A 24086-nucleotide genomic window follows, 5' to 3' on the forward strand; every position below is an offset into this window, starting at 1 on the left:
TTGACACACTTGTCAAGTTTACTCAGTGTTGGGCCTTTGAAAGCCAAAAGATACGTTACCTGAGAAAATTAAAGTGAGGTGTAAGTCAACAGTTTACTCTACTCTTCATAAAGGACAGGTTACAACTAATAAAAGAGGTGAATTGTAATTTGTTCTTGCTTTGGCTACTATTTAAATAAACTAGTTGTTTGTGAAATATAGCACAACATTTCAACATTTATACACATAGGAAACAGGTGTTTTTCAATACATTAGTTAGTTAATAAAGTTCGAAAAAGTTTGCATATTTCAAGGGACGCAGGGATACACCGCGCCTATAATAACAAAATAAATTTTAATTAATTACGTTGATGGCTTCTACTAGAAGATGCCTCATTGGGCGGTATTTCGCAGACTTAATCTGGCGATCCGGTGCCCTATTCAAATTATTGCGACCACATTATCACCCTGGCCACAACCCATTTAACCGACTTTTCCTTCCAGGGTCAAGAACTTCTGCGGCTCGGCCGGCGAGAGTATTACGGCGGACTCGAACATCCTGCACTTGCGCTTCTACGCAGATCAAATCGCGATTAACTCGACGTTCGGCATCCTGTTCACGGCGTTCCGGGACCGAGGAGCTGGTAAGTCCGATTCCTGCTCCGACTCAGAGCCGCGCTGGGCCCGGGCCCGGGCCCGGGCCCTTTGATGGCGGTGGCAAATCCCCTGAATTGGCAACAAATGGCCGGGGCGCAAAGTACAAAGGCATGGCCAAAATCCTGGGGGCAATCCGGTGCTAAGCCGGCCCGAATCCCCCGCCTCCCCTTCGACTGCTCATTTGGCAGCTGGAGAACGAGGCTGTGGCGGAGGAGGAGTCGCTCGTCTAACCAACTATCTCCACGGGCCACCATATCCCGTCTATCTGGCTGTCGGAACGTCCAAATGTCGGAGAGTCTGGAAGTCTGACTGTCTGAAGGAGGGGCAGGAGGCGGAGGTCCTGCGTGATTGCCGCCAGTTGCCGGAGGCAAAAGGCTAAGCACTCTTTTGTCATTCAACGATTGTCCTTTGTCCCCGGGCCAGCATTGTTTACTTTTAGGCAGCCGGAGACCTGCCCCCAAATCTCCAGGACCTTCGGCTCCACCAGCCCAGCTCCTTCTGCTCGAGGAGCTGCCTCTCCGGCTCCAGTTTCGCTCCTGCCCCCGCTCCTCGGGCTTCATCTACTCCGGCTGCCAGCATCGGCAATTATTGTTGTTGGTTGAGCGATTTATGTCGGAGATTACGTGCATTTGCTTTCTGGTCTCGCCCATCGTCGCCTTCAATGGCTGCACTGTGGAAAGTCCATCAATTTAAGGCTCACAATTGATCGGAGCTTTAAGTCAAATTGAATTGACATTCAATTTAATGTCGAGTCGAATTCGGTTTTCTAAGACCGGGAAATTCAATTGCGAGTGAAATAAAGTTTACTTGGTGCTCAAACCGAAGGCAGGGCTGAAATCCCAGATAAAAAATAAAAACTGAGTGTTTCCAAAATTAAAAATTGTCTGATTTGAGTACTGCAATTAAAATAAAAAGTAATCCTTATTTAAATATCAATTTCAAATGATTTGAAACAGGAAAAGCACTGTAAAACGTATTACTGTGTTGATCTTTTGCTTTTGCCACTTCAAAAATATTTTGAAAAACTTAAAATAAGTCAAAAAACAAATCTAAGATTAATTAAAAATGCATTTATGAAAAGAGCATCGTAAGACACATAAATAATGTAAAATTTGAATGATATTTGATCTTCTCAGGCAAGTGCCTTTCCTACTTCGACAATTTAAGAGCCCATAAATCAACTTAAAATAACCGAAATAAAAGTCCTAGTTCAAAACACATATAAAGACCGCATAACATTTGTAAAGTCAAACCGCAGCGGAGTCGACAAAATAATATTGATCTGTGTGCGGCAGTATTTTGTCAAATATTCAATCGCCCCGCCACGTCAGTAAAATCCATATTGAATTGTCTGCTGAATGGCCTTCGAATGACAATATACATTCTGTGCAGCCGTTTTACACTCGAATCCAGTGGAGAGCACTTTCAGTCGAAGTCAATTGTCCATTCCACTGTGCGATTTGTGCTTTGATTGGCGTTTTAGCCATTTTAGCCGCTCCCTCGTCCTCTCACTTTAACTGCCATTTTGTGCCAAATTTTTTACAACTTTCTCTAACTCCCGAACTTTCGGCCCTTCCCCTCCGCAGCCTGCACCGAGGACGAGTACGATTGCGAGGACGCGACCTGCATATCAAAGGATTTGAAATGTAATAGCCTAGACAATTGTAAATTTCGATGGGACGAGGAGGGCTGTACGGTAAGTGACACGCCTGTACAGTGAAACACAAAGATGGTGAACTGTGTGAGCCGAAAGGCTCGATGAGTAGCTTTTCTTTCGAACTTATTTCCACTTTCCTTCCTAGGAGGTTCGAAAGTGTTCTAGCCCGCATGTTAAACTAAAAGTATGGTTAATCCTAGTAAATATATTACATATTTGCAGATGCAAAAACGACACAAAAACTAATATTTTTAAAGCCTGCTTTTGGGCACCTAAAGTAGGTCTTAGCCTAATCTACAATTTAGAATTTACATATAACTTTTAAATCGATCTATAAGTCATAAAAAATATGTTTTTCCTATAAGAAATATCAAAACCAAGAATAACCTTTTTGGTAAAATTAGTAATAAACTACTTTGGATACTAGAGTGGTTTTCCAAAGTTCTGGAAGAAATCAATTGGCAATGCTGCTGAATAATTTATAATTAAGAGATTTGAGAATTATGGTATCATAAACTTTTTTTATTATCTCTAAAGCAAAATGTACGAGTATAGGGCCTAGCAATGTCTTAAAAAACACAATTTTCCCGGTTTTAAAATCCTAAGTTAAGAGATTTCACTCAAAGCATTCCTACTCAAATACGACTTATAGAAATAAGAATATTGGCTTCCGCGACTGATGCTGCTTTCTCTCAGTGCATCCGCACACACAAAACTGGGCCGTTTGTACGTGCATCTAATTATAGGCCAGCTTCCAACCGGCGTGGCACCCCATCCCCACCCCTGACCTCGTGACCCCTGAACCCCTAACCCCTGAACCCCCGATCCCCCAACGCCCCGCCCCCACCCCGCTCATTATAAGTATGCTCGACACGCCGATGATGGCAACACCCAAAAACACTCACGTACACACGCCACACACTCTCCTGCAGCGGCACAACACAAACAAAGTTGGTCAAATAAGTTTTGTTTGGCAAAGTTTGAGGTTTGTGTTACAGGAAGGCCTTGCCGTCGCTGCTGTTGTGGTGGTCGCTCTTCGCGGGGCTGTTCGTTAGCCGTAAATAACAGTTATTTGCTGGGCATCCCCAGCAGCGCAGAAGTTGAACATCAGCGCATTAGATCATTAGATTGGATGAAGTCGGCGGGCTCAAGTTGCGCGCCCCCCACATCACAGGGAATGACTCAAGCAGCCGTCTGAGCCACTCTACTCCCTGCTTTCTACTTTCTACCGCTCCAAGTGCGAAAGTGCGGTTGTAAGTCCCTTGCAGAAAGCGTGTGACACTCTTGCAGTACACCTTCTTTAGTCACAATGGCCGCATCAACCAAGACAACGAGAGATACTTATACTAAAATACAAATTATTAGGAAAAAAATATAGAGCTTATACTATAGATGCGAATTAATGTTGGATTAATTGCCTAATAGTTTCCGTGGAAACGTAATATATTTATTTATTTGATTATTTGTACACTTAGGCTTACTTATATAAATCAAGCTAGGCTGCTGAGGCTTTCGGCTGCTTATATCTTCATATAGTTCTAATTACTTTTAGCAATGAACTTACAATTAACAAATAACACATTTTAAACTTGAAATTAGAAAGTAGTACGTAATATATAGCCTGGGATATAGTGTTTTGTAATATTTCAAACTTTATTTTATTCATTTATAGACTTACAATCTCAAAGTTATAAGTGTACACTTAATGTAAATTATGAAATACATTTTATAACAAGGAATTTATCTTGTTCATAATATCGCATTCTCACTCACTTTCTTTCTTTAAGTCCATTTTTAACTAATCAATTCTATAAGTTTATTATCAAAAATATTAACAATATTTTAAGGTTTTTAATTTGCTTTTTCTTTAGTATTTAAATCAATAGGTTAAGGCTAAAATTATAAAAAAATAGTTTCTTGAAGAAACCCAAGAAAGCCGTCTCATCGTGGCTTACAGAAAATCCACCAAGAAATCTATGATCGATTATGATATAGTAGTGAAGAAAATTAAAATTAAACCATTGAATTGTTAGTGAAGCTCGCAGGTCCCTAGTCCCAAAACCGATAGAAAAACGCCCCTTCAAGCGCGGCCCTCGAACGAGCTTTCCATTAACTATTGAAAATACCGCTGGCCAAAGCAAACACATTGGGAAATTTTATAATTTAATTTGGTCTAAAATTTCGCACCGCATTAGCCGAGGCAGTTTGCATGCCATTCAATATCTTGCCCAATTAAAGCGAATTGATATTGGGTTTTACGAATGTTTTCATAATTATTCCTAATTTTATTCGCATGGCGATGGAGGCCGCTTGCATTGGCATTTTTAGTGATCCGATGCCCAATTGGTTGGTTTTGGTTTATGGTCACTAATTTGCTCAAACGAAATTACGCGAGTGTGCGTGAGGACAGGCTTCAATCAAAAGCTCAATCATGCGCGTGCACAAGCTATGTTTATTTAATTGGCCGACATTAAAATCGGTCCAAAATATATGCTGTGTTTACGGGGCGCGGCTAATTTATGACGGCGGAGGCGGCAGAGTTGGCCAAAATGGTCGTAAAAATGTGGAAAATATATGCGAGGCCCTCGAATCGGAGTAGGTGCACTATATACCCACATTTTTACAAGTTCGAGGTGAGAAGAAGAGGGCTCAAATCAGAGTTCCGGTTGTAAGCCAATTGCCCGCTGCCACTGCCAATAGCCATTAGTTGGCCATCGGCAGGGCACACGAGCAGCCAATTAAGTGGCGAAAGGAGCCCACACTTTGATTGTTTCGACTCGAGCCGGGCCAACGGCCTGGTAATTTGATAATGCAATTAAAATGGCAATTAAAGCGAAACCCGTGTCTTTGCAGGGCGAGGCGGCCGGCCAATCGGAGCATGTGGTCATCATCGTGATTGTGTTTGGCCTGATTCTCGGCGGCATGGTCGTTACGTTCATCGTCAATTGCATACGCAAGATAATACGTGATCAGAAGATAATACGCGTAAGTATTGCCAACTTTTACGCCCCCATGAAACCTAGTCTGTGCCCGCGCGTGTCCCTCCATAAGTACCGCCCCCCCAGAAACCACCCAAAGCCACCCAATACCACCCACCCCGCCTGCCGCTCTCTCTCTCTCTCTCTCTCTCTCTCTCCTATATACGTATCTGTCTCTCTGCCTCGCTCGTTGTGTGCTTGAACCACCCACCACCACCCCACCCTAGAATAGTCTCCTAAACGTGGCCACCGCAGGACGCCAGAATTTATTTCCCCACACACATCCACTCTTTTTGTTTGGTTCCATTAGATACGTTGCCAAAACTATCCAACTGCATTTCAAATGCACGCCTACCGAACGCTCACCCAGGACTGGACACCAGAGTCCGCAATAATAGGCAGTGTATGTGCATGTTTCCGGAGGGCCGGCCAGAATGTACGGCTTAATTTAGCGCGGCTGTGAAGTGTTTATGGGTGGAAATCATATTTTAAGCTGGGGCTGCCCGCGGGATTTTCAGAAATTATGTGCCACTCAGTATGCTGAATGTATTGACCTCTATGCCTTGGTAATCTATGGAACTTAGCCTCAGTTTAAAATTCTTCACAATACACTTCCTAACTATACCCTTGCTATAACTGCGGTCGCATCTGTGGTTACTTGCATGCCCGTAAATGCGAAATCAAATCGACGTTGCTTTTTTCGGGTCAGCGAAAAATATGCCAACAATCATTTGCACTCCTTTGGAGCAGCCATCGCGGGAAGTGGGCTCGATTGTCAACAATTCACCGGAACAGTGTAAATGCGAGGGCTTACACTCGACTTAACATGCACTGACCAGGCATGTGTGTAATTATATATGGGATGCCTGCCTGCATGACAAACTCGTTTTGCATATGTAAACATAATTCGCATTGACTGCGCCGACCGTTTGACAACTGAATCTGATTTGGCTCTGGCATGCGAGTGGAAGTGCCACTGAAAACGGCAGTGGCAGCGCGGACGGGGCAAGTGGGGTCTCGGCAGGAATCGCCGATATAATGACTGACATAGCTGACAATTAGGCGACGGATTAAACTAAGCCGCGTTGGATTGCATTGCGGCCTTGATTAAAGGTGCGACCTGAACGGGGCTGCGAAGCAGCTCTTGTATTGTATCAGCACAGAATTAGCATGGAATCACCAATGAATATGGGCTGGTTTTCTTTGCTTATGTATTACTCTGGAGGAGGAAAGACCCTTTAGGCATTGACTAACAGAAATGGTTAAGGTAACTAAAATCCCTACTTAAAAGTGCTAAATTAGCACCCTCGGAAAAAGTGTTTTATCAGAGATATCTGGGACATTCGGTATTCATGAAAAACATTCGGCGTCTTTGGGCTTTAAGTGGTTTGAATAGGAAAGTGTCTAGATATAAAATTGTGGGCAATTATACCCATTTCCATCAATATTTTTTTATTGTTTAAAAACTGGTAATTATTTGTGATTAGTTTGTTAGTTAAATTTATACATTTTAAAAATTTTGTGTTACCTTTATTTGTTGTTCATAAATAGTACCTTCCCCGACACTGCTGAGATACAAAAAAATATTGCCTTTTGCAACACTGTTTTCTAAAGCATAGAAATAGAATTGAGAGTATTGTCTATTTCACCCCCTTTTAGTATTCGTTTAAAGCACTTTTGAAAGTTAAATGTATACATTTAAAAAAAGTACTCTTAAGTTCGATTTATTGAGTTTCTTTTACCTTTATGAACAACAAAATATAGTGCCTTTTCTAACACTATTTAGATACAACAACATATTGCCTTCTCCAACACTGCCTTTTAAAGCATAGAAACAGGATTGGGATCATCTCCTTTTTATTTCTTTTTTAGTGCTCTTTTATTTTCGAAAGCTTGAGTTCGTAATTATTGGTTCCCACATACGATTCGCCACCAAATTTTGAATCTATGCCAATGCTCCTGCCAGCTATGCATACATTTCCTCAGCACATCAACGAAGTGACGCATGTCACTCGGCGCCTGATTGCCATTAATTATTAATGGTAATTGTTCTCGAGCTGCACTCCCCCTCAAATCATATCTGGGGCACTCATCGTTCGATTTTGATTTTAATTAGCGAAAGTCAAAATGTGGCAACTTAAACCGATGGCCGTGCAAATGTGGCGAGTGCGCCCAAGCCGCAGCCACGCGGGGAGGGCCGGGAGGAGGGCTCCACCCACATTAGTAAAACAATAATACGCAGCGTGATAGGAATCTTGTCGCCTTGTCTGATGCGGAAATGCGCGCGGGGCGGGCGAGCACTTTTCTCACGCACTGTCTGCTGCCTGGAATTTAATAGACATGCAGCCCCTCCTCGGGCGGCGAGGATGCCGGCGATTCTAATGTCGTCTGACACTTTGAAATGTAAAATAGACTTTGACTCTGAGCCCGGGGTGGTTGCGCTCCCTTCCCGAGCCACTCCAATCCGCTTCGATGTAACCCAAGCCCGGCAGCCCACACAAACCCGAGTTGACTAATCAATACAAATGAAATTTGTCAGCTGAATGGGCAAAGTACAGTGTTACTGGAGCAGCTTCCTTTTCCCCCGAATTTCTTTTCCTGTCTTGTGGTTTTTCCGAATCGGAAGGAAAAGCTGGGTAGCAATCCCCATTACCTTAGTACACATGCAAAGGGATAGAACACTTACCGAATACCAAGTTTTTAAAAAGGATTTACTTTATTTAAAGTGACATTTTTTTACATAGTTATTGACATTTATAGCCAGACTATCGAGACATTTTAAAGTTCCTGCCGAATTCGTAGATATCTATGTCCTATGAGTTAAAGTCCAGATAGATAATCTGTTGTCTCAACTCCCATAATTTATCTGAGCGAGAAACAATCCGAAAGTGCTGTCAGTCACAGAATTTAGCAGTATCACTGGATGTCTCCTTGATTTTTGCATCAGATGCTTGGGTTTTGTTTATGTTTGAGATTAGAAAATTTCATCTCAGCAGGCTCTGCGAAGTCAGTTTTTCTTCAGTTCTGATCTTCTTTTAAGCAACACTTCTTTTCAGAGTCCGTTCTTAACGTTTCGAAAAAAATGTAACTTAACGACAAGTTAACGAGACATTGAGATATCTTCCCTTAAAGTCCCTGTTAGATTCAGCTCTCATATAGTCGATCGAAAATCAGGAATTTCCTTTGCGGGAACAAACTTTACCTTATCTAAATCATTTAAATGTTATTATGTTATGTTACTAACAATATTTTAACTATGTAGTGCAGGTGTTATCAGTTTTGATTGCTCTATAGAAATAGTAAATGAAATTTATGAATGATTGTTAGCTTGCAGAGGGACGTATCACCCATTTCTCATCGGGTTTTCCCGGGCAGCGTACCCCGCTTTCTCTGAGTGTGCTGGAGGGGGAACCCCCGAAATACGAAATACCCGAAACAGACTGCAGATCCGAGGGTCTGTTTAATCAAGCAGCAGACCGCGTCTATAAATATGTGGGCACCGCACAAAAACACACGGACTGACACGCAAACACACTTAATTAACTCGCTGGCGGGGGCGTCTGGGTCTCTTCAGGACCTATTCCTCGATTCCTCGATGATATTCAATTTGGCCAGCAGACTCCCCACGAACGCCACATGCCTCTTCTAACCGAAGTCGATGTCAAATTGAAGCTCCATTGCGGGCACGCCCTCGGGGGATAGGAACTGCCGGCAGAAGTGAAGCGAACTGAAATGAAATGACTTTTGCCAGGACAACCGGAGGTGGGCCGCCGGTGGACCCTGACAACCGATGAGAGCTGCTTTCCGATACTGATATCGACAGCCGGCAAACTTTGTGCCCCGCAGAAGTCAGTCGCCAACAAATAATTTAATTATCAAAAAAATCAAATACCTCTGCGATATGGATTTGCGTAATCCAATCAGGGCAGGTCGGGGGTCAGCTGCGGGTCGCGCGAAAGTCCTCAACTGTAACTTCTGCCGCTAATAGTCATAATTACTAGTGCGCGAATGCTCCGCAGGCCAGCACAAAAAACAAAGTTGATTTTTACAAATTCAATTCGAGCGCAGAAGGTGTGGATTATTCAATTAATTCAATTACCGCCGGCTCTCGCCACGTCCACGACAATTAAATGCCGCTTTTTATAAACGCTTTTGTGTCATTATTGATCACTGTATTGTGCTGCTCAGTGATTTATAAAATGCAATGTTTAATAGCGTGCTTTTTTCGCGGAGACACAAATTTATTGTGATCGAAATGCGAACAGATCTAGCCTTTGCGTTATTAAATGGCATGCAAAACCTTTAAAGTTCATCAAATAAATTGCATTTATTCGGGCATTTCCTGCACAGAGCGGTTTGTGGCGCATTTTTTCTCAACCAATTTGAAATTCATTAAGATTTCTATAGGGGAACCCAAAAATTTGTCAAAGAATTGAGTTCCATACATACTTTTTCGAGCCTGCACTTTCCGCCTGCATTATTGCTGAACTGAAAACGGGTCGTATGCGTAATACGCCCGCTCCCTTTAAGGCGAAACTGGCTTTTTGGGCCTAGCGATGTTGGCTGCTGATGGAGGGCTGGCTTTGGGCTTTGGCGGCCACGGATGCCCGTCGGTGCCAGGAAGACAAAGCAGTCATGTCCCGGCTAAATTGTAAAACAGCGTCGTGCGCTGACTTCGCACAATGCCCGGACCCGGCTGCTGCCACACGGCATCCCCTGCGCGGGTGGAACAATGGGCCGGACCCGGGATCCCCTCATATCAGAAACCCAATTTGCGAGCCACTCCCGCGGTTTCGATCAGCAAAAAGGAGCGTCAAGCGGATATTGAGTCCACTATTCAAGTTATTAGAGGTGCCTGGGGAAATTCCCAAAGGCAGCGCGTTCTTTGAGGTGCAGCTAGAAATCGCCCGGTAATTAAACCGGAGTATGTGTGGTTTCTCGAGTACCTGTTAAGTGTGCCCAACAGCTATTTGATAGGCAAAGTTCATTGCCAGATGAACCTGTCAGCAGGTGATGAACAAATCAGTAGTCTCAACTCCTTTTATTTCAAAGAACAAAAAACAGAGTTATTGTAAGCACACGTTAACTGAAGGTTATTTCTGAGTTATGGGTTTTGTTAGAGTTAAAAAAATTACAACTTATTGGACATAAAATTAGCTGTAGCTTATTAAGAAATAAGTAAAGGAAAGAGGCTGTCAGAGTAAGCTCTCACATTGACGGTCGAGAAAGCTAGATTTTCTCAACAGTGACTTTATCCGTCCGACAATTGTTAACCGCTACTAAAGAATCTAGCGCCAAGTGTCCTTAAGCTATATACTTTTATAGAGAGATCCAATGCCAAAAGGCTTTGCAATTTTTTGTAGCTTACCTACCCTTCATTACTTAATAGTTATTATTCTAATGAATATAAATAATGTTAGGTAATGTACCAAATGTTACTAATATAATTATTCTACACCTAAAAATTAAAGCTTAAGCTCCAGGGGGATCAACTATAGTTCCTAGGACTTTTGGTGGGGCTTGCTAATTATATTTTGGAAATAACATTCCTAATATATGGTACTCATGCTCTAAATTTCTCAAGTTAAACCATTCCGTTGGTATTTAAATAGGAGTAAATGGTTTCTGCTCGGTATTTCCCGCAACCATCCCACTGTGGGCGACACCTGAGCCTCGGCAGCTGCACGAGGACCTCAATCTGATTATCGCCTGGAGTGCTAGATGACGGTTGATGGCGGGCGGCGTGAGTGGGAGGAGTGGGAGGACCCCACCTGCCGGCATTTCGAGCCCGCCCTACACACCAGCCCAGTTCAAAGGATTTTCGGGGCGTTGGAAATTATGCCATCAATAAATGGCAAAGGCGAACGAGCGACTGAATGAATGGCAAATAGGTTGGGTTCTTTTTGCCCCACTTTGTTTTTCCGCCATTTATGAAACTGCAGCGCAGCACATAAATTTGCACAAAGCGCACATCAAATCAAATCGAATCGAACCGAATCAATTCAGCGTCAGCAGATTTGATAAAATCATCCGGAGCGGCGGCGATGGCGCTGGCCAGCACTTTAATATCCCATTCGGGCCACCAAATGACGTCCGCACGGGGTATCCGAAAGGCAAACGCCGGCAACATTCGCACATATAATAAAACTTATTTCCATATTCCGGCTGAATCCCTTGCCCGCTCCCTGGCTTTGGGCCATGGCCTCCTGCTCCTGCTGCTGCTCCTGCTCCTGCTCCGGCTGCGGCTTCCTATTCTATTCTTTCTTGCTCGCAACATTTTCTGTTGCCACTTAGATTTTAGCATGTAGATAAGCAGAAAAAGTATTTCCGCTCACTCGCGCACACTCGAAATCAGCGAAGAGGATGCAATTTCTTTTGCCCGGTCGCAACTCCTTTGGCCTTATTTTTATCCTTTTTCGGGGCTGCCGTCAGACGAGGGTCGCTCCTGCGGTAGAGCCGGGGCGATGACGCCCTGATGAGGCCCATAATTCATCATAATAGATGTCTCGCTGCCGGCTGATAAAGGTGCTGAGATTTGTGCTGGAAGTGCCCCTGAGATGGGAAATTAGGGGGCTAATTTAAATGATTTAAGCCCAGCGTTCGAGGGAAATTAGGCCATTTCATATATTTCTTCATTTCCGTTTGGCAGATTAGCAAGGTACAAGGTCATTTTTAATAATTATGCATAATGAGGCACTTGAAAGAGTCACCAATTATGGCAGAAGTAAGGTGTGTTGCTTGGTGGTATCATTACTCATTTTCAATATTTTATTATTGGTTACACAATTAATTTATTTTAAGTTAAATACTAGCCATTTGTACTTGTTTCTAGTGAGGTAAACCTCTTTTTATTCTTTGATAATTTTTTCATTCGCAACTATTTCTTTAAAAGTTGAACCCCCTTAGTGGTTGACCTGTCGAGCTGATAATCCGATGGAATTGCCACTCGCACCTTCATCCTTAAATGTATTTTTATAACGACTCCGCGTCTCTTCCTATCCCTATTTGTTCTTGATAAATGTGCAAAGCTGCAATTTGCCAGCGACTCCCCGATGGGATTTTAGCGAAAACTCGGTGAAAATCTCATCACTGCAATTCATCCTCAAGCGCACCTCGCACCGCAGAGTCCTTCACAGCCCCTCCGTCGCACCCATGGCAGGCCCTGGAAGCCAGCTGGGGAGATGCATTCGCTTCCTGCACCGCCCCTCCCCTGCCCCTTCCCGGCCAAGTCTGCGCCTTCGCCGCATCCTTCGCAAGGCGCTTGCCATAACTGCATGCAATTTGGTAACAACCGCAATGCATATTTGCCCTGGCACCACACACACACTGGCCCAGTCGTCCTGCACCCATACTCGCAGCGAGTGCCTTGAGTGGCATTTTAGTGTTGCCATTTAAGCAATGGCAGCGACTTGGGTGCTGCCACACTCGGAGAAATGATTTCAGAAGTTTTTTCTATACTTATTTTAAGACTTTTAATTTAAAATTGCTAAAATGAGAGCGATCTCGTAAAGCAAGCTTTACAAATTTTAAATTATAAATAACACAGCTTAAGGATCCTGCTGACTTTGATGCCTAAGCCGTTCTGCTACCCAAGGATTCTGAGGAAATGAACCTCTATGACTGCAAAATGACTGAAAATTTCAGTCATTTGTAAACAGCGCAGGCATCTAGTTTCGCGAAAAAATAGTAGTACCTCCGCCCTTTAAATTTTGTGATTGGTCGTTATCCTGACGTTCTTTTCTTAAATATGACCATACATACTATTGACAATAAGATCAGATAAGTAATAACTTTTATAGATGTATGATGCAGACGTATGTCTATGTGAATTTAAAATTTAAAATTTAAAATTTATGAACCTTAATGTTTAGTCTTACTCAAGAAAAATCCGTTCGCTTACAATTGCGGTTAAAAAAGGTTTTATATGCCTTGCATAAGAAAGATATTTCATCGAATGTAATTGGGATCTAGGAAAAAGGTTCTCCAAGGCAGTAATTGGAATATTTATTTATTTCGGACTATGTTACTATGCCCATTTGGTTGGCCTTTTTCCCAGTGCACGCCCGCTTGCTCCCGTGCAAGTTTGCCGCTGTGCCAAAGTGCAAGTGCGCTGCCTTGGAGCTCTCAGGATCTGCAGTTCCCCGCTTTTCGCTGATGCTGATGCCGGGCCAGCGATTGCAAGGCGAAAGGCAAACGAAGCGAATCATTGTAGTGATATCCTGATATCCCCCACTCGGGCTCCCACCTCAAGATAAACTGCATCGCAATGACAGCCAGCACTTGCATATCCATGGTTTATACGGCAATTGCGGCTGGATGGGAGCCCACAGCTACCAAAAACGGTGGATCCCCGGGTATCAGCATTTGTTGGAAGACCTTTATTGTAAAGAACAATCGCGCTTATGTAGGAGAGGTAGAAGATTCGGTCCTAGAGAGTTGAACTTGCGAGTCACTCTACAAATTAATGTGATAAAAATGGTTTTCCAACTTAAGGATTCCTCCCGATGTAGGTATGGGATAGTAGTAATTCATTAAAAATGTACCCTGACTAGTTTTACAGGTATGTCATAGGTGCCCACCTGCCTGGCTACAGGGTAGCAACCAGTCGCCGCCCCAAAACCGACTCCCCAGTGCCCCGTTTTATTATTTTAAGCTCCGTTGGGAATGCATTTTAGCTAAATTTGATGGCACTTCTCATTGTTTCCAAGTGCAACTGTCGCTGCCCGAAATGAGATTGTTGCTGCCGTCGTGCTGCTGTGTGTTTCATATTTCATAAAAATTAAGTAATACGCGAGCGAGACGGGGCCATCGAGCGGATGCTGGAAGGACGCAGGAAGGAGAGGCGGAGCTGGGGAGCCGAGCCCGGAGGAGTCCGCCAAGTGTCGGCCAGTTGAAGAGGCCCCCAAGAGCGTGGCCTGGCAGTCGTAATGGAAAAACTGCCATTTCCGCCAGTCGCAGCTCATGCGTGATGCCCGGAGACCGGGGGAGAGCTGGGGGGACTTGGCCCGGCTTATCTGCCCCTCAGCTGGGGGCTAAAGTCTAACGCAGAGCCTGCCAGGAGTAGGAGCAGGACCTGGACCAGAAACGGCGGCAGAAGCAGAGCCAGCACCAGCACCAGTGGCTGGAGCCGGAGCCGGAGCCGAAGCTGAAGCCGTGTCATGCATTGGGGAAATGCAATATTTTATTCGAAACTGAAGCGAACTCGCACCAGTCCGCACACCCCGGCGCACAGATAGATTCCCGGACGGAGTGACGAGTGGAGTACACTCGAAGAATAAATCGAAGCCCGGATGGAGTGCCCGTGGGGGTGTTAAACATTATTCAAGTGGAGCACATACCCGCAGCAAGCCTTCCGAAGGGCCCTTCATAAGCCTGGCCGCGTTCAAGGGTTAACCTTCCCCATTCACCAGTGGCAACTGGTAATTACGCAAGTCTGCATTAGAAGTTTCGCAGATTTGCACAAGTTAAATTTAAGTTTAGGGATTATAGCCTCATGATCTCAGGGAAAAGGGAGCTGTCTTTATACTAAGCAGCCGACCCTTATAACTAAGACATTATAAACAAACTATTATAAGCTTTGGCCAACTCCATAATACTTTTTCAGGCAGCTAAAAATTGTTAAAATATGTCAAAATAAGTAAGAAACTACTCCTTGAAGATGTTCGAAATTAGAAGATCCTGCACAACGTTTTCTCAAGATGAGATAGGTTATCACTCTTAATTTTGAACTTTTATAACTAGATGCCTAGAGGTCTTAGGTTTCAATTGCTCAACCCTTCCTGCAGCTACTCACTTCATTAAATGTTTGCTGCCTTTTCCTAGGGTGCAGAGGTTCCTTGCAAAGGTCCTTTTTCCCCCTCCCCCAGCTAATTGACTCGGCTTTTCTTCGAGTGCATCGGCGGGCTGCTTTTGGGGTCGCGGCCATTGGTTTAAGCAGCAAGTAATAACCAACTTATGTTGCTAACCGTATTTCTTGCGCTGCCATCAATTTTCCTTAGCCTCCCCCGCCGCCGCTGGACACTGGCTGCACTGGCGAAATGAAATGAAATGAAATAAATCAAGCTGAAATGCAATTCGCAGAAGAAACACTCGGCCTGCGCCGACCAGAGCCATAAAATAATGCCAAGGAGTTGGGGCTGCAGTTGCGCCGGCGACGGGGGATCCCCAGACCCCTCCCACTGCCAATGCCGGCCAGACAAGATGGGGCTAAGTGAAAAGCGTCGGGCTTAATGCGAATCGAAACGCCTTCGCCCGGGCTTAACACGTGGACGTGGCCTTAATGATGCACGTCTCGGTGGCAGCCAGCCAGTGGATCGATCGATCGGTCTGCGAGTCAATCAGGCATTCAATCAGGCATTCAGTCAGCCACTCAATCAGCCGGCAAACCGCAAAATTTTTGGAAGGGACACATCCGCTCGATGTCCCCCACTGCGCTCTGCGGTTTGGCCTGCGACTAAAGCAGACTCCAATTAAGCTGAAAAATCATAATTAAACGGCAGAGGGAAATGCGGAGGGGGAGACACCTTCGCATAAAAATGCGAGTGCCGGCTTTGAGTTCGAATTTAAATCAATGAAGATGCTCGTCACGCTTTATGGGTTGGCAGTCAAATTTCGGGCGAAATTTATTTCCATTTCCTCGCCGCGCATTTGCATACTGGCAACGATTGTCAATAATCATAAAATATGATTTGGCCATTAAGAGCAATCGAACGGAGCGCAGTATTTCACAAATGGCTGCCAATCAAACAATGGGGGCTGCCGGCATCAGATGCAGACTCGCCGCCGGTTCGAGATGCCGACAGGATGTGGCCAGGATGCTCGCAGGAAGTCAATAGAGCCCACATATCTGCATCTATATCCACATCTATATCGGGATCTGTGCGGCTGGCTCCTGATTAGAGGCAACTTGTTCGAAGTTAATTTTCCAAATTGCCCTCGAGCAGCCTGCGCAAAAGGTGAACACTCCTCGAAACCCCAAAAATTCCAATTAAACAAATGCCAAACTTTGCGCCCACTCCATTCGTGTGTCTCTCGTCAGATTTTTGGGGCCTGCCAAAAAGGCAGAAGTCAGCGGAGCGCAAAGCCAAAACTTTCCCACACACACCGCCCAGTGTGCGTACGCAGCGAGTGTGTGTGCACCCTGGCAAACAGGGTTTGGCAAAAATATTCCACAAACATTTTATTAAATAACCGGGCCATATAGTATTCGGGCAGTGCCATTACAGCCAGATCGATTCAACTGGAAACCGAGTTGCGCAATTGTTTGTGCCAATTAAAGTGTGTCCAAGACAAACGAATGTGAACTCGATTAATTTGGCCCCTAATTGGCACAAAGCGCCGGGCATTAGGCCCAAATCAGCGAGCAAACAGAGCGGAACTCCATCGCAAAGAAAGTAACTAAACTAAACCTGACCCAGAGCCCCCCACCGCAGAGTCGGGCGGATTGCAATCTGCCCTGCGGTTTGACTATGTACTTATAGGCCTGGTCCCCTCGCAGGAATCACTTCTGGCGCAGTTTCGTGTGGGGCAAACCACTAATCAAATACTATTCCTGAGGAGCTGGCGATGTCGAGGGGAAGGGGACACTTGGATTTATGGGTCAGGGTGACGGGGCAAGCCCCTGAGCCCCATGCAAATACCCTTTCGCACTCTCGGTTTAACAGCTAATGAATCCTTTTTACCGAATCTCAAGTTTGGCGAAGACATGTCCTTTCTGAAGAGAACTCTCATAGTATTGAAGTCCTGCTTTGAAAGCAGATGCACTTGATGGAACTATCGATACTATCGATTGTCGAAAATGTAGCAATTATCGAAGGCTCGGTCCCACCATCGATACTATCGTCCCCAATAAATTGTATTCTGAGAATAGATAGTATCCTTGAGAAAAAATAGTATATTGTGGAATGTTTCTGCGAGCTTATTAAACCGCAATAAATTGTATTCTGAGAATCCATAGTATCCTTCAGAAAAAATAGTATATTGTGGTATGTTTCTGCGAGCTTATTAAACTTTTCCACTTTAAGGTCACACTGCAATTCTACAAAATTAAAGTAGAATAAATGCAAGCTATTGAAATTTACCGTATCTAATGTATTATTATCAGTAGTTCAGTGGTGTTGGCTGTGGTTCGACATAAAAATGGACAAGTTTTTAAAGCGCAAGAATGGTATGGTATCTTTAACATAATGTAAAGTAGTGAATCGTTTTTGACTTCATTGTTTAATAGCAAATCGATGATTTTACCATCCTAGTAGTTTATATATAGGGAGTATACTAGTTTATTAAAATATTTCATAAACTGAATTAGACTAATTTTTAATGATTATTATTTGCCCGAATTTTTGCTGCGTCCCTTGACTACATAATTTCTGAATTTCACAGGATGTGGCAGGCAATTTTTGAGTAGCTCCAAATGGTACTTTCAAATGTGCCCCGTGCGACCTTAAAGTTTGAAAGAACTAGATGATTTGCTAAGTCGCAGGATGATTAAACGAGTCTTAAATGCTTTCTCCTAACTTTGAGAGTGGCCGAGAGAATGTATAAAACTCGACCACAAAGGGCAGGCAAGAACTGACCAAAGTAATTTAGCTGTAGGCCGCAAACGGAAGGCCGGAAGAAGGGGACTTGGCAGGGGAACCGGAAGTCGCAAGAGGGGGAAGGGACAGGGGAAAGGAGGGAAAAGAGGGGAAAAGAACAAGGCCAAAAGCAGACAGAATCAGAGCCAGACAAACTCACTTGATGGCCGTCATCAGCAGGCCCAGAAGGCCCGACTTGTCACGTCTTTGTGGCCCCGTCTCTTTCTCCGTCTGTGCACACACATACACCCCTCTCTTTCGCCACCCTGTGTGCCGTCTCCTTCCCGCCCGCCCGGTGTGCGTTTAATGACAGGACAGCTGCAATCTGCTGCAATGATATCTATTAATTACGGCACAAACTCTCGCAAATTGAGTTTTATTTCCACTGAAGTGGATATTCATTTGCATATCACTCATACGCCAAGTGCGCAGTGCCAGGCCACAAATTGGCCGAGCTGCAAGTGGCAAATCGTCGACGATACAATCCAAACGGAATAAACTATTGCTTCCCCCCGGACCGAGTCCTCGCACCGGCTCAGCCTGCGGGCTTTGTGTCCACTCGGTCTTGGTTACCAGGAGATCCAGTGAGGGACATGATTAAATTATCGTTGACTTTTGTTGCACCAGCCCCAGCTGCCGGAAATCGAAGCGGAGACAACGGGGTGGGAATCGCAATCGCAATCGGAATCGGAATCAGAGTCGCAATCTGGTGGGGAATCCTTGGCAGGGGGTCACTCCCCCGGCCAAATCAGATTAGTTGCCTGGATTGGGATTCGTCGGGGACTTATTGTGTGCATATTGCAAATATACTTTTGTGCTGGACCGATTGCCTTGGCTACCATTTACCCGGAGCCGTATTGCAATTTGTGTATTAGAGAAATGAACAGAATGCACATATTTTTATATTTCCCAATCGGCTTTATTGATGGGATTATTCAAGGGATAACTGGGATCTCGGCACTGTTCCATATTTCTGAGTGTAATATAAACATTAATCTGCACTGATAAAGGGCATTGGTGATTGATTGCGTTATTTCTATATCAATTGGAATAATTCGATTTGTATTGTTTAGGCCAAAGGTTTAACACAAGCTCATACAACTTGTACCTTTGCCAAAGCTCTTGGAAAATTCAATGCAAAGCCTGGTGACTGACAGCTCCGGCAGTTTTCTGTTTACTCGCTAAATTCAAAGGTTCATTCCTACATTTGTCGAAACATCAGCCACAGTCCCAGCATCATTCATCAGCTTTTATTTAAGAACCGCTTTTGGGGTTGGTAAAAACTATAAGACAAAAACTGACTAATACGATTTAAGATGAAGCTGCTCAAAGCTTAAATTTCACTGATTTTGCATATTTTTAATTGGAAGAGGAATCGGGAATATGTATCTTTTCTTTTGATTGTCGTGAGTATGCTTATTAAGTAGCCAGAGTTGCCATCATCATGCATGTAGCAAACGACGCACACCCTCCTCTATCTGTATCGCTCTCGCTCGCTCACACACCCATAGCCACATGCATCAGTAGTCTTGTCTCGCTCTAGAGCTGTCTCCTCTCACTCTTCTCTTGGTTAAATCGGTGATGTGAAAAGCTCACAATCGTTCTCTGTCTTTAAATCAACTTCTTTCTCTCTCTCTCTATCTATATTTCTCCCTCTCTCTCTATCTACATCTCTCCCTTTCTCTTTCTCTCCCTCTCTTCTGCCTGTCTTCTCTTTCTGTTTGTGCTTCATCCACAGGAGGTGCCCGCGTTGAGTGACGGAATCTATCACATTGATTCCTTCATACTGGAGGCGCCCAAGAGCGCGATTTTCGTGGGATTACAGAATGATTTCGTGTGCGATTTCTCGTACTCATCGGACGGGCAATTGGCGCCCAACGTGGGGCACGAGGCCCGCGATGAGCGGCCAGTTGGTGCCGACTCGGACTTTGATTCGCAGATGGACTCGCCCAAGCAGACGTGTGACTGTGATTTCGATTTGGAAATGGATGTGGATGCGGATGTGGACGATGACGGGCAGATGGGGATGGATGAGGAGGAGGAGCAGGAGGCGGAGGACGAGGACGAGGAGGAGGGGGAGGAGGAGCAGGAGCAGCAGATGGAGGATCAAGAGTACGACGACGGCATCGGTTTCAGCTGTGACAGCGACAGCGGCCTCACCCTGCCCGAGGACGACGACGAGTTCGTCCTGGTCGCCGGCCAGTGCCTGCCCAGCAACTCCAGCCACTCGTGCAGCAGCTCGATGCAGTGCAGCAGCGGGCCGAGTGGCGGCACGGTGGCCACCAGCTCGTCCACCTCCATGGAGCTGGACATGGTCCTGACACCGCCCCCGCCGCCAGCACTGGCTAAGCCCAAGGTCGGCGGCCACCATCCCCTCAAGTTCCTGCACAAAATCATCTAGGAAGGAGTGTCATTCGAAATTTATTCGCTCACGTTATGCGGTGGAGGTGGTGGCAGTGGTGGCCCTTGTGACCTGGCCCTTGACCACCTGCTGCTGCAGGCGCATCTGCATGGACGTCATTAAAATCGGGCTGGCAAAGCTCGCAAAAAGAAACCCGATATCGAACCCAATCCCCCCGTGGCCCGACCTTCGTTTGCCCCCGTCGTTCGTGCTGAGTTCGCCGCAAACCCGAAATCAGAACAAACTCAAATCCTGGTCCTCGGGGGATGTGCAGTCGGGCGACCTTTCCCCCTCATTAAGTTAAGCTGCTAATTGTACGGCGGGCGATATCCCAGATGCGCCCCGCCTAGGTGGGACGGCTCGATGCGGCATTGGGCGAACATAGTTAACAGTATTATGGATATAACCTCATTGAAAGGCTTACGGTTTATGGAAATATTATGCGAAAGTAGAGCTGGTTCCAGTAGAAATGGAAAATCAAGGGCATTTCTCCTTGGCCAAACTGGGTGCACCGTTTGAGTAACCTTACAGAGCCCTTGGCTTGCCACTGGGCTCCCGTTTCTGAGCCCCCAGTAGCCACCGAAATTGAAAAGTTTAAAGTTCCCATTGGACAATCGGGCAATCCAAGGCTAAGTACATAGTTAACTGTTGGCTAAACGAATGGCTGCCAAAACTAATACCGCACAAAGGCTATATGAATATAAATATATACGAAAATAGAGAGATGAAAAATAAATATATAACAAAATTAAGCGTGTACCGTCGATCATTTGACTGTTAACTTGGCAAACCAATTACTTTTTGGCTTTGGTCGCAAGAAGGAAACCCGAGACGAGCGCAGGACACTCGCATTTCGCTGCGATTTGCATTGAATTTTCCTCATTTTTCCATTATATTCCGTTCGAACGGGGAGCTGCTCCACAATGGGGAAAGTAATTGGCAAGGGAGACTGAAAGGTGCACGCGATGTTTGCCTTGTATTCCATTATGAATGCAGTCGAGGTGGTTTCGGCTGGGTGGTTTGGTGGCCATCGAGATTTGCAGTGCCGGCTGGCTCGCGGATGCAGCTCGTCCTCCGGCCTTGGTCCTTCATTATTCTGTATTTACGTATTAACGCTTCCTTTTATGCAGGCCATCAAGTGCCCCGCCCGGCAGGATTTATCCGCCCCTGATCCCGCCTTCCCTTCCCTTTCCCCTTCCCCTCCCCGCACACAATCGAAGTATTAATGACTGCATAAGAGAGAGAGAGAGTGAGACGGCATCAGGTGGCGCTGGCTTAATTGCTCAGCCACGCCCCCTTTCGGGCCATCCCCATAATCCACAGTGCAGTGGGCTTTAAGGATATCGCATTACGGCGCTCTGCAGACACTCCCGGCGCGCGAACCGGGCTTAAACCGGCCCCGCCCCCTCCCTACCAAATTAATCGAAAATATTTATTGTTATGCTTATTACATTGGTTTACCCCCTCTCTCCATCTCTCTCGCACTTCAACCGGTTCTCCCTGGAATCCCCGCAGGAACACATCCGGGAGTCGAAGGAGAGCAAGCTGGACGAGATGGGCCGCAACTCCAAGGGTCGTTCGCGGGAGAACATATCCAGGTGAGTCTGCATCAGCGTCTTGCATCCTAAGCAGCTTCCGGGAAGGCATTACGTATACGCAGTGTGCGCACTGACGAAGCCTCTGCAGGAGCCCAGCATGCCGACTGGGCGTTCGACATGAATATTATATAAAACTGAATTATGATTTACTCAGTGCCTACAGCCTACAATTAAAACGTCAATATGGGCCCTATTAGAGTGTAAACATTATTGGCACTTCCCCTGGTTTTGGATATTTGATTCGTATTAATATGATATAAGCAGTAGCCTCCTTAGTATCTATTTCAAGTTATAATCAACACTAGCAGATAATTCTGTTGATCCTTAGCTTAGAAAAACCATCTTGAATTAATACGATTTTTTACAAAAATCGAAGTTCTGATTTTATCTTTCAAAATCGACTTCAATCTGGTACTTTTTAGTCTTCCCAATGGACCCTATGGGAGTTAAAAAATATCTAATAATCCATTTGATACTTTATATTTGATTTTTACTTACTTTATTTTGATTTAACTATGATATACAAGAACTCAAGCCTAAAACTCCTTAGTATAAATTCTATTTTATTATCGACATCAATAATTATTGAATCTAAGTTTACAAAATGTACTGCAATATGATACAATTTGGACTTTCCTACAGACCCTAAAATTGATTCATATTAGTATGATATAAAAATACTTTAGCTTAAAATAAAAATAAGTATCCATTTAGAAGGTGTGAGCAAAAGCCGTCTTAAATGTAGTCCCACAACGATGAAATTTGTGGAATTCCCAGGGCCGCTTCCTAGAGATTTCCGACAGAACGCTGGAAATGACGCCATTTAACGCTCGTTTTCCGCCCGCAGGCAAAAGCACTCGCAGACCTCGCTGCAGATCCTGGACGACGTGTCGAACCGATACTACCGCGAGGCCGTGCCCCTGTCGACGCAGTCGAGCAAGGCGGATTTCAAGGAGAAGGAGCACAGCATCCTGCGCCGGCACGCGGACATGACCCAAACGAGCCTCTGCGGCATCGCCGGCGAGGACGACGGCGAGTCCAGCTCGACGACCACCGCCACCCACGAGCTGATGACAAAGGCGGCCATGTCGGCGGTGCCCTCCAATGCCTGCGATATGGGCTGTCAGACGAGGTGAGTCCCGGCCCCACACCCACTCCCGGCTGCCACCCAGTCACCCAGTACCCCACCTCCCCTCCCGATCGAGTGTGTGCAGTCAAATAGATGCCAGAAAATTGCAAAGTCAACGGCGGGCAAACACTAAAAACAATGACAGTGTGGAGCCCGGTTTAAGTTCCGGAATCCAGAAAGTTACAGCGGGGTCGGGCTCGGGTATGGTTTTGGAAGGGCGGTGTACGTCCGTATGTATATGTCGTCGCTCCAACAACACAAATCGATGCAAATATTTGTATTTGCATGCGTCTTTATTGGATATAGCGACAGGTCCTGCACAGTCGGAGTCGCAGGATTCGGGAATGTGGGTTAGGGATGGCGGAGTGGCAGGATGCCAGGATGGTGGGATGGCGGGATGGCGGGAGAGTAGGATGCCAGGGTGGCAGGAAGGGCTGACAGCCAGACAGACTTGGGCAATGGCAGTGGGGCTGACAGGCGGACAGGCGGAATGCAGTGACACAATGCCGACGTGCCCAGATGAAGATGATTCATGCCACCGAATAGTGATGGGAACGAGTCACTGTCACAGCCAAACTGCTACAGGTTGTTCGGGGTGATTTATTAGAGGGCTGGCATTTGTCGCTGGGCGCCACTGTGCACATGTGAGATTGCCTGTTTAAGTGGCCAAAATTAAAGGGGCTTAGATTAGGACAACAGAGATCAACATGTTTGCTGGGTGGCCCATAACTAACTTAAACTCTGACTACTATGATTTGTGTTATTTGAAGATGTATAAATTAATATATAAGTCTTGTAAATGTAAGAAAACTGCCCCGTTTTACATGATTTTATAGTGATTAAACTAATAAAAATACGGATTGCATTTTGTACTCAATTTCATTGTGTTCTTCTATTTTATTGTTTCTGATACACCGATACTAACGCCTATGATTTTTTCCTGTTTGGAGTAGTAACACAGCTCGCATCATTTCACACCCAATTTTCCATGACTAATCTGCACATACCTGAAATTTAATTTTATTAACTATAGATTAACATTTCATACGTTTACAACCTAAGGGAATAGGGAGGGTCACTAGTCAGCACTGCCGAAGTGTTAGATAGTTATC

At 45.1% G+C, this 24086-nt stretch overlaps 1 protein-coding gene across 4 annotated transcripts in view; it reads left to right on the top strand.

Annotated features, from left to right (window-relative positions):
• LOC108033150 (uncharacterized) overlaps positions 1–24086 on the top strand; it is an 88017-nt gene that overhangs the window by 58732 nt on the left and 5199 nt on the right. For 3 of the 4 annotated variants that reach the window (XM_044093317.2, XM_050888657.1, XM_050888659.1), the window contains 5 exons: positions 484–623; positions 2223–2332; positions 5147–5278; positions 21763–21845; positions 22693–22977. In XM_044093317.2, coding sequence (XP_043949252.1) covers positions 484–623; positions 2223–2332; positions 5147–5278; positions 21763–21845; positions 22693–22977 — 750 coding nt within the window. Of the gene's footprint in view, positions 1–483; positions 624–2222; positions 2333–5146; positions 5279–19584; positions 20983–21762; positions 21846–22692; positions 22978–24086 lie in introns of those variants that run through there. The other variant, XM_050888661.1, reaches the window with a different exon arrangement.

This window comes from Drosophila biarmipes, chromosome X, assembly GCF_025231255.1.
Source record: "Drosophila biarmipes strain raj3 chromosome X, RU_DBia_V1.1, whole genome shotgun sequence".
Lineage (NCBI taxonomy): Eukaryota > Metazoa > Arthropoda > Insecta > Diptera > Drosophilidae > Drosophila > Drosophila biarmipes.